Source organism: Meles meles, chromosome 7 (assembly GCF_922984935.1).
Source record: "Meles meles chromosome 7, mMelMel3.1 paternal haplotype, whole genome shotgun sequence".
NCBI lineage: Eukaryota > Metazoa > Chordata > Mammalia > Carnivora > Mustelidae > Meles > Meles meles.
The window spans coordinates 117,005,924-117,018,130 of record NC_060072.1 but is presented as its reverse complement, the minus strand read 5'-3'; the positions used below and the strand labels follow the sequence as shown (position 1 = coordinate 117,018,130).

The 12,207-nt window shown below is 37.1% G+C and overlaps 1 protein-coding gene across 20 annotated transcripts in view; it reads right to left on the bottom strand.

Moving 5' to 3' along the window:
- Positions 1-12,207, bottom strand: part of PARD3 (par-3 family cell polarity regulator) — a 666,688-nt gene that overhangs the window by 271,613 nt on the left and 382,868 nt on the right. For all 20 annotated transcript variants that reach the window (XM_046011672.1, XM_046011682.1, XM_046011678.1 and 17 more), the window contains 2 exons: positions 4,967-5,092; positions 3,486-3,871 (listed from right to left, as the gene is read on the bottom strand). In XM_046011672.1, the coding sequence (XP_045867628.1) occupies positions 3,486-3,871; positions 4,967-5,092 (512 nt within the window). The remainder of the gene's footprint in view (positions 1-3,485; positions 3,872-4,966; positions 5,093-12,207) is intronic.

The window sequence follows — 12,207 nt, the reverse complement described above, 5'->3', positions numbered from 1 at the left end:
AAAAAATAAATAAAAAATAAAAAAACAAAGGCAGATTACCCAGGGAAGACACCACCTCATATTGTAGCTACCAAGTGTAAGGACCATTTAAACATAACTGATTGTTATGTTTAAAGATACTAAAATCAATAAGGCATTTGCAGATCACTGTGCTGGTCTGCATAATTTCAATTTTAGGTTCTTCAGCAGCTTTCTTGACAGGCACTCATAAGTGCGATGCAGTATAGAAAACAGTTACATGTTATTAGAACTGACACACAACAAGCTAAAATGAGCCAAGAAAAAAATGTCAAGACTGTAACAAATTTCTAATGAATCACAGCATTTTTATAACACTTCTAATAAAGATTAATTTCTACCAAAGCTTTTTAAAAAATTACTCTTTAGGATCTTAGGTTCCATTTCAGTCAAAATGACAGAAGGACAAATACTTGTTCATGTGGGAAGAATAGAGGGTTACATAAAGGTGAAAAATCTATGAAAGGATACATTAATTTGAGGCAGCACTCAGTACAAAACTAGAAGCAAGAGTATAAATCTGTAAGTAAATAAATACGGGCAAGTAACTATGAATGGAAATGTGGGTTAAAGAAGAAGTATAAAGTTGATATGAAGAAAACACCCCAGAATTATACCTGTAGCAAAACCTACCATATATATTCTCAAGTTCAAACAAAACATTCATTTACTTTGAGTCTGAAGTCAGTTTGATATGCCTGGACTGTTAATTTCTTGAGTCTTCTGTGCTGAACACTTGAATGGCATCTTGTCTATATGAAATTTTCCTAATTATTCTGCTGGGAGTTTTCCATATGTCTCTGTGCTTTCATGAAACTCTAATGACTTGCAATAACATTTATTAAGAAAGAATTCTAAATTATTCTCCTTTTGCAATATTAATTTTTATGAACTACAAAGACTGATTGTTATATGAACCTCAATACTATTAAAATATCAGCAATAACCCCTAAATCTGTAAGTTAAAAGTTCAGGCAATGACCTTTAAAAGAAAGATAAATAGATATCAATTTTCATTTAGCAAAGCCAACAAAACATTTTGCACTGACTGAAACAGATTACTGACCTTCTCTTTTGACTTTATTAAAAAGCTAATTTCTACAAAAGAGCAGGGTATCTGAGAATGGAAAATGACAATAAATATTAAGAAATCATAATTATGAAAGCAAGTACATATGGTATTTTGTCATGTTTCCTAAATTATGCTTCCTAAAGTATGCCTAAGAACCATTATCATGAAGTCTTCTCCATTTAGCACATAGAACTGATCTCAGTTTATGAAAGAACCGTCATTCAAAGCCTGTCAGCTCACTCTGAACTTTGCTTAAAGTTCAACATGGACACACCCTATGTTTTTCATGTACTTCAGTAAAAATGTTACATGTAACAACTGTAACTGGTAAAAATCTTATCTGTTAGCTACAATGAAAGCTGATTCAATTCTCATATAATCGTTATTATTAAAATAACTGTCTTCAGTACTAATCAAAGAGAATCAGCATTCTTTACTCTTACATACCATAAACTTATTTTTCATATAAAGTAAGTATTGACAGAATGCACAGTTGGTTTCTGCCTTTCGTCACACATTCTCATAGTAAATTAAAATCAAGATAGAGCTATGAGGATACTCAAAAGTCAGAAAAAATGTTTAAAAGAAAACCAGTTTCCACTTTTCTGATCTTGATGATTGAGCACAGTCTTTCTCAATCAGCTATGTCAGTGCAACCTATCTTTTAAAATGCTACTAAAATAAACTTAATTTCTGCATTTAAAAGAATGCCTTTTTTAATGGCAAGTCAAATTTCACTTCATTTAACAGTTCATATTGTATCCTAAGTTGTTAAAATATAATTGTGTAAAAAACTATAATTAACTAAATAAATACGCCTGTTAGTGTAAAAGGGAAAAGATATTTATGAACTAATATCTTTATGACAATGGCCAAGTAGAATATTTTTCCTCCACTGAGAGATCCCAAGCAGAATTTTATTTTTTCATACAATTCCATTTGTGGTTCTTACTGTGTTTTTGCTTAAAAACAAGGGCCTGTCATTTGATTAGGGAAAGAAGAAGATAGGATCTGATACTTATCTCATTTAGGAATTAACAAAGCTGAAAGGGGTTTATGCTGACATAACTCTGCATTTGTAAGAGGTTTCAAAAATGGAGTAAAGCTGTCAATTCCTGATCATGTCAAGCAAGTATTTGGAGCTTAAAAGTCAGTAACCAGAAATAAGGAGTTTGTGGTTCATGTAAAGTTCAATGAAAGAATATGATTAGAAAGGAAATAGGAATCTCAGAGTTTACAACCTTGTAAACCCTACTCCAAATGGAAAGAACGGTCTAAATGTCAGGATATGGAAAATGTTCTCGTAAGAATCTGCTGCCAACGCCATGCGACTTGAGGAAATCACTCAACCTCTCTTGGATGCATTTTCACCTAACTGTAGGAGTTGGCTGAGCTCATAAAAAGAGAAATATTCTTTATGACACCATTTTGAAAGAGACGATTTTAAAATATGTATCAGAATCCCAGCTAAAATGGATGATTAACAGCAAAAGTGTAACCCAGTGCCTGGAGGGGACGGTGTTCAGAAATCAGAAAATCAAACCAAGCTGTCTGCTTTGAGCTGTCAAGAACAAAACGGAAAAGCATGCTTCTGGTATACAGTCTATGGAAAGGATACTTAAATAAATAAATTGATATTAAGTGTACATAGTAAAGATTTAGCAAGGTCCATCAGAATTTCCCTTGTCATCTTAAGGAAGGAAAGCAGTGTAACATTCTGGGGAAGTAGCAGACAAGGAGCCACCTGCTGGGTGAAATTACTTTCTACCATGAACCACTGACAGCTTCAAATCAATCCATCACTTGCCCTTACCAAAATGATGGGGTTAAAATGGAAGAGGGCTAATGTCCTCTTTGAGAGCTATGTCTGGACATCAAGTGGTGTGATCAACACAGTCAAGTCCTCGCTCTTGTTTTGGGTTTAACAGTATATCCTGAAACCAATTTCCTCCTTTACCAAAAATTTTAACCACAGTAGTAACTACCACCTTCTTCACAGAAACTTATTTTTAAAGCTTTATTTACTCTGAATTTCATACTTTAATTCTCATATAGCAAAATGAATCTGAAAAGCATAAAAACTGCAATTTTAAATACCTTTAAGTCATTATATCAGTTCTTTCCTGTAATAACGCGATTGCTGATTTGATTTTTAAAATAAATTCCATAGGGACACCTGGGTGGCTTAACCGGTTAAGTGTCTGCCTTCAGCTCAGGTCATGATCCCAGGGTCCTGGGACTGAGTTCCCACACTGGACTCCCTGCTCAGCAGGAGTCTGCTTCTCCCTCTTTCTCTTCCCTTCTATGCTCTTTCTCAAATAACTAAAATCTTTAAGATAATAAAATAACAACATGAAACGAAAAATTCCATAAAACAAAACAAGGTGGGTCATACCTTTCTTCAGCTGGATATTAAGCCTCTTGCCTATTTTTTTGGTGTGATAACCACTGCTTACATTTGTACTAAATACATTTTGCGGTGCTGGGGCCGGAGCTGACGGCGGTTTTCCGGACGGGTGCGTACTCTGAGGTAGAAGTCGGGGGTGAGAGTCTATGGGCTCGGGCGGGGGGTTCAGTCTGGGAGCTCTCTGCAGGCCCGAAAGTCCTGCACTATTCATGCTCCTGTTATCGATATACTGGCTGTCCGGACTGAAGCGGCTTGAATAGTAATTGTTCTTCTCACTTTGGGACAGTTGTTCGTACTGCTCTTTATTTGCTGCAGGAACCACATGGAACCAAATGATGGGTGTACACATGGCTTGGCGAAACATATGTTGTGCTCTGGGTTTGAGAAAGAATGGAAAATTAGCAACTGAGACTGGCAGCCTAGAAGATATTATGAGCTTAATTACGTATACTAATTAAGCAACAAGAACTGACAGACTTTGTTGAAACTGAAAAACAAAATTCTAATATCCCATTTATCAATCAAGTTCGCAAGCTCTGACAGAAGCATCGCTGTTTCTCCAAATATAAATTTCTCGTTCTCTTAATAAAAATGACAAAATTATCTGTAACTTCAGATAAGATACTGTGCTCTCAATCACAAATTACTAAGTAATAGTTTTAAGTACAACAGAGGTACTATAATTGCAACAGGAAGAGAAATGAAATACAGTCTTCTCCCCTCATCATCATTCAATACATTTAAGAATTAACCACATTTTATTACACAGGACCACTTGAGTTTTTGAAGAAATAAATACACTTAGAAAACTAGAGAAATCAGCTATCCGTCATCAGCAACATTCTCAAGAACACCGGAGTGGCCTCAGGGACTCATAATGTGAAGAGTTTTGGTCCCGGTGCCTTTCCAGGAGCAGCTGGAGAACGGGCTCCACCTCGTGTGGGTTCCCTACTCAGATCCTACACGAAATCCTTTTGATTTCTGCTCATTCTTGCCTTGTTTGATAGGCACCGGACTACTTTTATCTTTCCAACTGCATAAGGACTTTATCCTTATGGACAAAGAAAATTTGAGTAGACCACACTACGGTTCAAAGGAGCTTTCCCTGCTTATTCATATGGGGAGTCATTACGTGCAACAAAATTGGAAATGTGAGGTAAAGTATAATAAAACCTAGCATAGCATGCTGGCAAATTTTCCAAAAGGTGAGAAAGTAGCAAAACTGTGAAGTCTAAATTGGACCCGTAATATTTTAAGAAGCACTCTGTCGGTCGGAGGACATTTTTGAAATGCAGTGTAATGGTAGTAATTACATGGAGTTTGATTAAATTTTTAAAAGCCAGGTAATGACAGAAAATACTTCTCTCTGGTATCAAGACAGAGATGCAGACATGTTGTTCAGGGCATTTCAGCGGACCGCAGTCTCTCACACCAAAAGCAAGAGAGCAGTGCAGCCGACACGCACTTACTGTTCAAATCTTCTGTTTCGAAGGTCGCCGTCATTAATCCTGACAATGCAATCATTCTCATGAAAGAGTTTTTCTTGTTCAGCTTTACCACCTTTCTCCAATCGCTTTACTAACAACCCCAGGGTTCTGGAACATTAAGAATGCAAATCATTACACATGTAGTATTTCCACCATGCACAATGCCCTCCTGTTTTAATGCTGATATTATATTTACAAAGACTTCCTGATAACGGAGCGCATTAAGTCGTTATTAATATATTTGAAAATCGCACCAACACCGAAAGCACAACAGGATAAATGAACTGCAGCAAGGGAGCTCCTCAGTAAATGAAAGAAATTGTTTCTGGGGGTCAGGATTCTGTTTCTGAAACAAACCGTGTCCTTCTCTCTCTACTTCGAACTGCTTCGGACAGAGCTCGCCCGATGGCTCAGTGGACATCGCAGTGTGCAGCAGAGCTGAACGTGTGGTTGTGGACAGCTCTGGCAGCTTTCTGTTCTAAGCCAGCTGGGACGCAGCTCACGGCAACCCCATCTCCCCGTGAGAGCGCAGGTAACCAGGAAAGGTTAACCTCAGCGCACTATATATAGGCGAAGAAAAATAACAAAGTTTCCAATCTGGGCATCTGCATTTGATGGAGCCTAATATTCTGAATTTCAAAACTTGTTAGGTTTCCCACAAGTAAAAAAATTGTTGCCATTATTCCCATTTAAAGACAAATAGGAGAAAGCCAGGGACAGGTTCAAATGTCAATGGTTTGAATCCTGTCAATGTGTGCTCCAAATGAAGGTCGAAAGGAAAGCCTCAATGAACTTCTAGAGACCAATAAGGAGATAAAAAAGCAAAAATTATCCATACACCTGGTCTAGAATACTAAGGTCTTGCCTGAGATAAAGAACATTCTAGGTACCCTGGGCAAAGCAGCAAACATTATGGGACCACAGGAATCTTTACCTAGTTCTGGCACTGTGACTAACCTAACAGCTAACATAAATTCTACATGATGATCCTGTTAAAAATTGCTATGAACCTATTTTGGGCCTGTCCAAAGCTTAGATTTTTCTTTCATAATCCTAATTATTTAGAGATAACATTCATATAGATACTCAAATTTAGAATCCTGTCAAAATTAAAGTTGAAGATATTTCCTATTTAGCCCAGATATGGATATACATCTTTCAACAGAATACACTTTGCCGTGTCCTATATAGGCTTTCCGGTGGGGGGGAAAATACCCAAATAGCTTTCTCTTTTAGATGTTTACAGTAATTGCTATTTGTTCTGTGGTCATTCATCTCACTCCTCCGTAACTGTTACGCACATACACACCTTCTCTCTACTAGTGCACTGTAAGCTCCTGGAAGATAGAGAAGATGGGATTCGCTAATGCACGCTCAAGCCTGTAACTAGTAGCAAGGCCTCGACAGACCAACACCGAGTTACTTTAGCTGAGGCAAACAAATCTCGTGTTTCTAAGGAAATTTAGGTCCGGATCCTTTTTTTTCAGAAAGATGTTATTTACACCAAATATATGATTGGACTGAAATAAATGGGCTTGAGAGGGAGGGTCCTTTTTCAACTTGTTACTCCTGCAAACTTAAATTTGTTTCTTTCATGAAGAGAGTCATTCTTTAACTTCATTTTAATTTTTAGTATTAAGTATACTACAACACGTTTCACTAAGGTCAAGTCCACCAACTTGCAAGAATAACTGGAGGAGATCATACTTAAATCACCTTTTGTAATGACACCATTTGAGGATCAATACCTACTAGTGTATAGTGTGTGTGTGTGTGTGTGTATACAGTATATAGTATTGTAGAGTCTATACATCTTAGTGACTGATAAAAACATCATTGCATAGGTGATTTTTGGTTACCCACTACCATGTATTGGAATTAAACAAACATAAAAATCCTCTCAGCTCAAAGGTAAGAACAAAGTACACTGACACAGCTGCATGAGCAACTTCACGGTCAGAGTCCTACGTGGAAGAAAGCGATCCCACACAACACACCACCCATAATTAAGTTACTGGTAAAATGTCATCGTGCCCACGACCTTTTCCCTACAAGTCGCTACTGTGTAAGTGTGTTTCTACATGTCATGGATTAAGTGTCCCGTGAGAGGAATCGAATTATTAAGAAACATCTAGGATTCTGCCGAATGAGAAAAAAAAATCCGAGAAGGCAAATTAAATCATAGTTATTGACAGTATGGGAAATGGAAGGCATCTGGCCACTTCACCATCAAAGCAACCACGTAGAAGGACCACGTTTAAGGAAACGATGACCCGGCCACCCACAGGCACTCACAGCACAAGCAGAAACGTGGTGCCACACCTGTGGCTAAGAGCTACCTCGTCGGACCAAGAGTGCTGTTTCAGAGTGCACGCATTCCGTGGGCAGCAAAAGCAGGCCTTACTAAGAGTCACTCCAGTTAGGTAACTAGTTTTAAATTGGTGAAATTATGAGCAGTTTCTCGGTAACATTACAATCTTATCCCTGCAATCTTAAAGTGATGAATAATGATTACGCTTTTATGTATTCTGAAATTTTTTATGTATTCTAAAATAGCCCACAGAATACTTTCAGAGAGACATATATATATACACACACATACGTGCATATAGAGACAGAGAGATAAGAGACAGAGACAGACTATGTTTAATGAAAATTCCTCACTTAACTAGTACTGAAAATTTGTTTAAATTTACAAATTTACCCCAGATAGATCCTTTCAGTATTTATCACAGTTTAAAATAACACAACTTGAAAATATGTAATTTAAATCTGTAAGTGGCATCAATATTTTTCAGATGAATAGGTCTATGGGTTTATATTCAGCTACCTAACCATTTTTCTTTCATAATCTACTCCCCCCCACCTTGGAATCATTCTAGAATAATAATCCAAAGTAAAAAAAGCATGGCATGCTTCATTTATTCAATGGCTTGTCTTTCTGAATAAATCCTCACATACAGCTTAATTCCTCAGTAGTCCTAATACGCAGTGGAAAATGTTACGAATCATAAATAAATACACCATCACATTTACATGGAACATAAACAGAAGTTTATTAAATGAGGATTTTAGGATCCAAAGTTGTTAAAATAGATGCAAAAATCTTGGAGTTCTTTTTCTCAGTGCCAGGGACTAGAAAACTGATTGGGGGCGGGGGGCAAGGAGGAAGAATTTCACCCTGAGTGACACAGCAAGTGATCAGGGAATCAACGGAACAGACTGAATTAAGGAGAAGTTAGTAGCCTGCTGATTTCTAAGTACTTGACCACACTATTAGAATCATTCTCTCAAAAAGAATGGATTAATTTAAAAGTAAAGTGGTACAATCTGCAAAATTATCTCATTTGCTTCACTAGGTGAAAATGATTACAAAAGGAATGGGAATGAACTATCAAAAAAAAAAAAACTTCACAAGAAAATTGAACTGATAACATAACAGGGAGACTGAGAATGAAAAGTACCCTCTGACGGGAAATCAACGGTTAGTTTTAACTCTTTCATCTTCCCGAAAAACGTGAGTGCAAGCAGATAGATTTCCATACCTCCCATGTTCAATTTAAAGCCACTGTAAACAGTATAATTAAAAATAAATTTTAGGTATATATTTTGCAAATTCAACCCGCAACTAGTATTTGTTCTGGAATAATAAAGAACTGAATGCCTATGGTGTTGTGGTCCCTAGAACAGTTATTAGAGACATAATTGAAAATAATGAAGTCCCAAACATTCTGGCATGTCCATGTGTTAGGATAGAGACTAGTTTTTCTTCCAGGCAGTAGGTACCAGAATTCCTTACTAGGGACAATGATTCTCCGTAAGAACTAGAAGTCACTTTGCAAAAGCTATGAGGAGGAAGAGGGAAGAGAGGCAGTGGGGTGAGCTCTGTGAAGGGAACAGTCCAGGAGCAGAATTCCAGGGAATGAGCGGTGCTGACAGACACAGGAGAAATGTGGAGGGTCAGATTTATGAAGGTATGTCTGGAGGGCTGGGGGTGTAGAAAAAGAACCTCCTCACCTTCTGTGTGAATCTAATGTAAACCTCTCAGCACACGTGATTTTAGAGCATGCAGATTTTTTTTTTTTTTTTTTTTTTTTGTCTGCTACATCGGAAACATCCCCAAGCCTGAAACATTTCTATTGTTTCCTATATTTTTTCAAAATCTTGGGAAAAAATACTACATCCACTATGCACAATTCTCGTTTCTGAATAATTTTCTTATAATAAAAATATGCAAATCTACACATATTTCTTTAAACCCTTTCTTGGGGCTTTTGAGTAATGTTTCTCACCAAAAGTGGGGGAGGAGGGGCAAAGAAGAAGAAGACAGTCACAGAAAGCAAGCCATTGAAATGCTGCATCTTTGTACATGATTTTGGATGTGTAATTAGAAATTTAACTGCTTAGATTATATTAAGGATTGCACCACTACATTTATACAAGGTTCATTAGCCTAATTATACACTTAATTAAAACAAACTCAGTCATACATGTTAACATTTCCAATTCTAAGTATAAATTACAACCAATGATAAAACTGAAAATAAGTAACAAATGTTTTATTGACATCTAAATTGGCTAAGCAAGTCTGAGTTTTGCTTTGATAATGTAAACTCTCACAACTGCCACCCAGCTGTATGGAAATGATCATAATTCATCTTAATAAAAGCTGACACAGTATAAACACCACCACCGTCATGAAGGCAGAGTAGGAGTGGGAAGGACGGGATCGCGAGAGCAAGACCCTCTCACCTCGCTGAACACTAACAGGGGGCCCACAATTACCTACATTTGATCCCTGAGAACCATGGCCGCCATCAGAGCAGACACAAACAAAAGAAAGTTCAAAGAAGGTCCAAGTTTTAAAAAAAAAAAAGTCTTAAGTTTTTAAAATCTTTAATAGATAAGATGAAGAACAACAACAACACAAAAGTAAATAAAATTAGAGAAATCCTGCAGCTTAGGGCAGAAATGACAGGCATTTCTGCTGAGTGAAATAAGTCAAGCAGACAGAGTCAATTATCATACGGTTTCACTTACTTGTGGAGCATAAGGAATAACACGGAAGACATTGGGAGCTGGACATAAGAAGTGAGCTGGGGGGAAATCAGAGGGCAAGATGAACCATGAGAGACTGTGGACTCTGAGCAACAAAAACTGAGGGTTTTGGAAGGGAGGGGGGTGGGAGGGTGAGCCTGGTAGTGGGTATTATGGAGGGCATGTATTGCATGGAGCACTGGGTGTGATGCATAAACAATGAATTTTGGAACACTGAAAAAAAATAAAATTAAATAAAAAAAAAGGAAATACAAGATAACAACTAAAGTAAAACAGCATCACAGCAAAGGAAATAATCAATAAAACTACACGGCAACCTATGGGATAGGAGAAGATATTTGCAAATGACATATATGATAAAGGGTTAGGTTCCAAAATATATAAAGAAATTATAAAATTCAACACCCCCCAAAATAATAATCCAATTAAAATTGGGTGGAAGATATGAACAGCATTTTTCCCCAAGAATACATCCAGATAGCCAACAGAAACATGAAAAAATATTCAGCATCACTTATCAGGGAAAATCTATTCAAAACTATAATGAGATATCACCTTACACCGGTGAGAATGGCTAAAATCAGCAACCCAAGAAACAACAGGTACCATCAAAGAGGTGGAGAAGGGGAACTTTCCCGCATTCATTGGTGGGAATGCAAACTGGTGCATTCTACTCTGGAAAACAGTTTGAAGGTTCCTCAGAAGGTTAAAAACAGAACTACCTTATGATCCAATAACTGCACTAGTAGGTATTTACCCAAGGCATACAAAAATACTAATTAAAAGGGATATATGCATCCCAATATTTGTAGCAGCATTATCTACAATAGCCGAATTGTGGAAGTGTCCATCAATTGATGAATGGATAAAGAAATGTGAGATATATATATATATATATATATACACACACACATATATACACACACACACACACATAGGTATATATATACGTACATATATACATACATACATACATGTATACAGACACAATGGAATATTACTCAGCCATAAAAAAGAATGGGATATTGCCATTTGCAATGACATGGATGGAACTAGAGAGTATAATGCTAATAAGCAAAGTAAGTCCGTCAGAGAAAGACAAATAAATGCCATATGATTTCACTTATATGTGGAATTTAAGAGAGAAAACAAATGTGCAAAGAGAAAAGAAAAAACACAGCAGAAGAGGAGAGGCAAAGCAGGAAACAGACTCTTAACTACAGGGAACAAACTGATGGTTTCCAGAAAGCAGATGGGTTGGGAATGGGGTAAACAGCTGATGGGAATGAAGGACCCACTTGCTGTGATGAGCCCCAAGGTGATGTATGGAAGTGATCAATCACTATATTATACACTTAAAACTAATATTACACTGTATGTTAACTGGAATTAAAAACAAACAAACAAACAAAAAACTTAGGGGCACCTGGGTGGCTCAGTTTGGATAAGCGACTGCCTTCAGCTCAGGTCATAATCCAGAATCCTGGCATCGAGCCCCGCATTGGGCTCCTTGCTCCTTGGGGAGGCTGCTTTTCCCTCTCCCTCTGCCTGCCACTCCTCCTGCTTGTGCTCTTTCTCTCTGTGTCAAATAAATAAATTAAATCTTTAAAAAAATTTAAAAAAGAAACAGCAACAAGGGGAAGATAACACTGTCTTTTCCAGGCATCTGTTGTCTCTGTGTCTAGGTAGTGAGGCAGTGGTTGGGGAATGAGCTGCCATATGTCAGTTGTCACTGATGCCTCCAATCAAAAAAGACCATCCGACTTTACTCCAGAAAATAGTCTTTTTAAGTAGGCCCAGCAAGATTCTTATTCAAAAAATTTCATTATCCCTCAGGCCATAATAATACTTAAGTGGCTTTAAGAATTTCTCTAACACTGACTTCACATTTCTGCCTATTTTTCTGAATTATATTTGTATTCGAGATGTCCTGCATTGTGTGTCTTCTCTTTATGATATATAATTCACATCCCACATTGTTCCTTAGACTTTTTGACTTTGAAGTCCAAATCAAAAAGCAATCCTGACATATATGGGTCACTTTTACAAAAATAAGTATTCAGTAAGTGTTATTCAATTAGTCATATCTCCAAAATTGAGAAAGCCCAAGTATGATTGGAATTTTGTACAAGAGAAGTTATTCTTGGAAATTTCAACTTACATCC